A 6,194-nucleotide genomic window follows, 5' to 3' on the forward strand; every position below is an offset into this window, starting at 1 on the left:
AGCCCGTGGTAGGTGGTGGTTCTCTGGTGGGCAGGAGCAACTGGTAAGTGTGCCAGCGTGGTGGGATTCCTCCGTGTATGGCAAGGTGCTCTGTTTCCCTTCACTTCATGAAAATTCAGGAGTACACCAAAAGTGTATGCTGTTTTCTACACACTGTATGACCATAAAGTGTTTCTCTTTTTTAAATGGCCAGAATCACTAAACAAATTAGCATTAAACCCCGGATTTTTTTTTTTTAACACATACACACATCCCCAGTACTCTCTCCCCTGGATCAGATGGCTCTGCCCCAAGGTCCCGGGAGGAGATACCAGTCCGGTGACAGGCACACGTGGTGTGACTGTTTCTAGTTTGGCTTGCACACCGGGCTCTTCCCAAGTAGTCTCCAGGTGGCTCATCTTCACAGGTTCCAGCAGAGGCCTAGCAGCCATGCACAGCAATGTTCCACCCTCGAATCTGCTCAGTCACTGCGGCCCGGGACATCTACCTTCTCAGGCATCTACCACAGAGCCCAGGGAAGGGTCACACTACACAGACAGGCAGCAAAGATGACAGGGTTCACGTGGAGATTTGAAACCAGCCAACACTCCCTATCCCAGGATGCAGTTCTGCTGACAGGCCAGTTGCCATGGACACTGGGACACGTAGACACTTCAGAAACACCCAGAAGTGGCTGACTCAACACTGGGGTTCACAACACAGATGACAACACAGGGGGTCTAGCTCTGTCCTTCTACATTCATCAACCATATCACGGGAACCTCAATGCCGTCTCAATCAGGAGAGTATGCAGAGGATCAAAATTTCCTTTTTTTCTCTTTAGCCCTGGAGATGTGAAATGCAAGACATTCAAAGTGGTTTTAATCTAATATTAAATTATCAACAACCCACTTTCACTTCCAAAAACGTCTATTGCAGAATCATTCTCCACGTCACCTCTTGGGTTCATCAGGTGGAAGTAGCGAGTCTTTGCCCTGAGGTCCCACTGCCTCCACAGCAGAGGACCACAGCACACGTGGCATCAATGAGTGGAGAGCGGACGGCTAAGCCCCACCACGTCTTTACACGATGTGACGTTTCCATCGGCTTCCGCAAAGCATTGGTAGATTAAACAGAGCCAGGTAGAAATAAATGGCCATCTTTTCGTGTGGCGCTCAACGCTGAAATAACACCAAACTTTTCGGTATGCCTGTTTTTCCAACTAGGGTGCTTTAAGCACAGAGCGGACCAAACGTACAGGGTTTGTGCAACAGAGCTCTTAGAAGAAGTCAAACCTAGGCAATGCTTTAAATCACCTTGATTAACCCTGTTGGAAGCCGGAGCCGAGGACCGGCGAGCTTCCGTGCAGTCGGTCAGAGTCACTTAACAACAGGATGAACAAAAACACCATTAATTCGCTAATTTCTCTTTCAGTGTGCCCTTCCGTGGAGTGTTGTTAGTGGACACGGAGCGCACAGATACAGACGACAACACGCGGCGAGGACGTTGCCCGGGAGCCCCTTCCCTGCCCGCTGGGCTCACACACGCTTCCACCAGCCGAGCGCTTCAAACCGAAGCCCCCCCCCCCCCCCCAGACCCCGACTCACCTGTTTGAAGCAGAAAGGCATGGTGAGGACGCTGACCCCCACGATGCTGTTTACGACGTTCGTGATCAGCCCCCATTTGGAGGTGGAAGCTGCGGTCATTTTGAGGGTCTGGGGGCCGGGACAGCTAACGCGACCCTAGCTAACCCTACACCCGCAGCACGGGGTCCGTGGACAGGCGTCGCGGAGATCAGCCTCCAGACCCTGCCAGGCTACGCAGCTGCCTGACAGCCATGGTTCCAGGTTCCCGCCTCCACCTCGCGGGAGTGCAGCAGAGACCCGGAAGAACCACAGGCAACGCCAGCGACACCTCAGCTCCGCTTCGCTGCCTCCGGCGCACAAACTTCCGCCTTCCAAGTGTCCGCTGCCAGGAAGTGACGGTGTCATGGGCGGTATGAGGCGGGACGCCAGCCAACAAGAAGCGAGTGTGTGTACGCAGGGAGCTTGGGTGGGAGGAGGCGTGGTTTGGGTGGGAGCCTGAGGCGGGGCGGGCCTGAACTCTAGCCAATAATAGGTGTGTAGGGGCGGGACCTGTGGGCTGATGGGCGTGGCCGTGGGGTTAGATCGGCGGGGCGGTGGGAGGTGATGGGCGGGGTTGTGTTGCGGTGGGCGGGGCCTGAGTCAGGGCGGGGCCCACACGTCAGTGTTCCGGGTTCCACGCTCAGTCTATGAACTTTTGCTCCTTCTCTGGAGTCTGGGGCGCTGGAGGACAAGTGATTTGCGGGGTACAGCCTCTTGCCGGAAGAACAGAAGAGAAATGAAAGAACTAACCTCCGGGTGAGAAGTGGGATCTTAAGGGTTTATTTTCAGGTCTTACCCACAGGAAGGATTTTTGGGTCGCGGTTGGCGGGAACCGTAACTGTCTAGACTGAAAACCAATTTATTGGGATAAAATTAGTATGTGAGTTTTACTACGAATGAATCTCCGGGACACCGAGAGGATCAGAGACTCCGCCAAAGTCAAACAACTTGTAGAAGGGAACATGGGAATGTGTCTGCTTGGTACCCAGAGCACCAAGAGGAAATAATCTGCTATCCTAATATGAAAAAAAGCAAAGGAAAGAAAGAGAGAGGAGAGACCAGAGAAAGCTAGGAGGACCTCAAGAGACGGTGGCTTCTGGACTTGAAGGACTATTGATAATTCTTCCTGGAGTAATGGACACTAAGGAGACTTAGAGAAGAAAGAAATCCATCCATCGCGTCTGTGGGTTACTGGCACCTGGCAGTATCTGAGGACCTGAGGTCTGAGAGATCCCACAATAATTCCAAGTGGCTAGAGTCGCGAGGCTGCCCTCACAAGGCCTTGCATGCATCTTAGACGAGGAGCAAATTCTTCAAGCATCAGGCGAGCAGCCTCTGGGTACAGAGTTGTACTCCCCTCAGATGGGAGAGGAAAAACCAGGGTAAGGAGTAATTGAAAACAAATAAATGTATATCTGAATACAAATAAATGTCTGTATTCATTTTTTGTAAGTGAACAGAAATTGTACTTGTCCCATTAATGTGTGGCTGTTAGTTTGTCTCAGGTAAACCTAGAAGTAGAGTTGCAGACTCAAGAGCATGCATGATAATGACCTCGCTTGGTCTTGCTGAAGTTGGATGGGTACCGCCCCTCTTCCTCAGTAGCTCAGGAGCACAGCGCTTGCCCTGCATGCACTAGGTCCTGGGTTTGATCCCAGCACGGCAATTGATTCAACACTGAAATGGATTGCCTTGGGAATGGCCTCCTGGGAAGAGTCGTATGCCCCTCAGATGTTACTGTCTATTCTGTTCTGTAGCTCAAACACTGCCACGAGCAACATATAAACAAGTGGGTGGGTACGCCGGTAAGACTTTATTTATAACAACAAGGCCTTGCCCGATTTGGCCTAAGGGCTCTAGGCTCGGGGCCCCCAGCTCTGTAGTGTCCCCAACACTTGTCACCATCAGTTTGTCCAATCTGAGGAATCAAACAGAATCTCGTTCTTTGAATTTCTTCTTTCTAATCACGAGTGAGGTTAATCATCTATTCATATTTTTACCATCTATTCATTGTTCTTTGGTGAAATGCATGCTTTTTTTTTTTCTTTTTAGCAATTTGTTTTTTGGAATTTTGAGTTCTTTTATGTGCTTGATAACTAACCCTGTGGCCTCCGTGAGGGTTTGTCTGCTGTCTCCCAATATCACATTAGGTTTTCATTGTTGCTATAGCAGACAATCACAAATTCAGTAACCAAGGGGCTGGGGAGATGGACTCGCGGGTCAAAGTGCATGTTGCAGTGCTATAGGACCAGAGTTCAGATCCCTAGGCCCGCCTGTAATCCCAGCCCTCTGGCAAGAGAGACAGGAGATCTCCAGAACAAGATAGCTAGTTAGATTAGCCAAACCAACAAACGCTGGGTTCAGGTAAGAAGCTGACTCGCCATAAAAGGCAAAGGGAAGGAAGACACCTGATATTAACCCCTGGTATGCATGCACACACCCTCACAAAAGTGTGCCCACCTGCATGTGACTGTGAACACACAGTTTTAGCAACTGGTTACAAGGTTATTATCTCTTGATTCTGGAAATCAGCAATCAGTTCAGTATCACTGAACTAAAATCAAAGTGCTGGCACGATTTGTTCCCTCAGAAGCCTAGGGGAGAGTCTGGTTCCTGCTCCTTCGGCTGTTGGCAGAGCTCGGTTCCTTCCTTAGGGTCTGGGGCCGTTTTCTTGCTGACTGAAAGCCGAAGGAATTTACCAGTGTGCCTAGTACAGGGGTTCCTACCACAACCTTCCAAGTTAGCAGCAAAGGAGAAACAATCAAGTCTTTTATATGACATCTTTGGCTCAGCTGGGGACAGTTTTCTGATTTCAGGGTTTCTTGCAATCGTCAAATGATCCAAGAGAATCTGCCTCCAGGGCCTAGCACCTCAAATATGCAAAATCTGCATGCAAAAGCGCATGGGCATGTTCTCACGGCCTCTGGGAATTAAAGGGTGCATATTTTCCAGGCGCTCTTCTCCTGTAATTGCCCCGTGACATGATTTGGGCTGTGTCCTTTTCCTGGAAGGTTGCCGCGTTTTATTGACAGGCTCCTGTCCACAGGACTCATCCCAAGCTTCCTGCCATCCGGTCTGCAAGGGTCTACCATTGATGAGGAGCCTCTACCTGCACCCCCAGATTCACACACTGAAGTCTTTGTTACCTCAGAATACAACCTTCTCCGGAACTTGGTTCTTTGCAGATGTCCTTAGTTAAAATGAGGTCACAAGGTCATTCTGAATTAAGGTGTTCACTACCTGCTGTGTGACTGGTACCTTTATAAAAACAAAGAGGCTTGGGAACTGGGGAATCATAGCTCAGTTAGTAAAGTGTTTGCTTTGCAAGCACGAGTAGCTATGCTCAATCTCTAGCACCATGGTAAAAAAGTTACTGAAGTGTGGGGGTGGCACATGCGTGTAACCCCAGTAGCGGGGAGGCAGAGGGAAGATCCCTGGGATTTATGTCAATGAACTAAAATCAGGTTTACTGAGAGACCCTGATGGGGAGGGGATATTAGATCACACTGTAAACCCCAAGTTTGCATTTGCATTAATTAAATAAAATTAACCTTGGGTCAGGAGGCTGAGTGAGCAACTAGTTGACAGAAAGTAATCACAGAGCACCAGAGGGCATGGGGAGAGATAGAGAGACACAGGAAGTAGTAAGGAGGGATTAGGAATCGCAGCTTTTTCTGGTTTGGCAGAGCTGAAGAAGCCAGCAAGGAGAGAAGGTTTGCTATTTGCTTCTTAGTCTCTCTGAGCTTGTAGGTTTTCACACCAGTCTTTGAATCTCGAGTCCTATTTATAATTAGAACGACAGAGATTTAGTTAAAGCTACCTTTAGCGGCAGCAACAGGGCCAGTGCCTGCTGGAGCAGAATTCCCGCCAGGCGGCTGAGCAGCCAGGCCACTTCTAGAGAAGCCAGCTGGTAACTGGAGTCACAATTGCTGCCTGAAAGAACAGATTAGGGCGCAGCCACTTGTGCCAAAGTTCAAACAATAAGACCCTATCTCGAAACACAAGGTGGGGCTGGGTGGATGACTCAGAGATTAAGAGCACAATCTCTCTTCCAAAGAACCCAGGTTCAACTCCCAACACCCATATGGCTATTCACAGCCATCTGTAACAGCAGTTCTAAGGATTCCAGCGCCCTCTCTGGCCTCTGTGGGAATTACAAACATGGTGCACACAGATGCATGCGAGAAAAACACTCAGAAACATAAAGTTTAAATTTTTTATTCTAGGTTGTTTCCAGGTTCTGGCTATTACAAACACTGCTGCTATGAACATAGTTGAGCATATACTTTTGTTGTATGATAGGGCCTCTCTTGGGTATATTCCCAAGCGCGAGGGGTGCACCCACACACTGAGTCAACGGATGTGTTCTATCGGGAACTCACCAAGGCCAGCTGGCCTGGGTCTGAAAAAGCATAGGATAAAACTGGACTAGCTGAACATAGCGGACAATGAGGACTACTGAGAACTCAAGAACAATGGCAGTGGGTTTTTGATCCTACTGCACGTTCTGGCTTTGGGGGAGCCTAGGCAGTTTGGATGCTCACCTTACTAGACCTGGATAGAGGTGGGCAGTCCTTGGGCTTCCCACAG

The 6,194-nt window shown here is 49.5% G+C and overlaps 1 protein-coding gene across 5 annotated transcripts in view; it reads right to left on the reverse strand.

Moving 5' to 3' along the window:
* Positions 1-1,685, reverse strand: part of Slc38a10 (solute carrier family 38 member 10) — a 55,630-nt gene extending 53,945 nt beyond the window's left edge. For all 5 annotated transcript variants that reach the window (XM_026780180.1, XM_013347628.2, XM_005350850.3 and 2 more), the window contains exon 1: positions 1,587-1,685. In XM_026780180.1, coding sequence (XP_026635981.1) covers positions 1,587-1,685 — 99 coding nt within the window. The remainder of the gene's footprint in view (positions 1-1,586) is intronic.
* Positions 1,686-6,194: the final 4,509 nt, after the last annotated feature.

This window comes from Microtus ochrogaster, chromosome 7 (assembly GCF_000317375.1).
Source record: "Microtus ochrogaster isolate Prairie Vole_2 chromosome 7, MicOch1.0, whole genome shotgun sequence".
Taxonomy (NCBI): Eukaryota; Metazoa; Chordata; class Mammalia; order Rodentia; family Cricetidae; genus Microtus; species Microtus ochrogaster.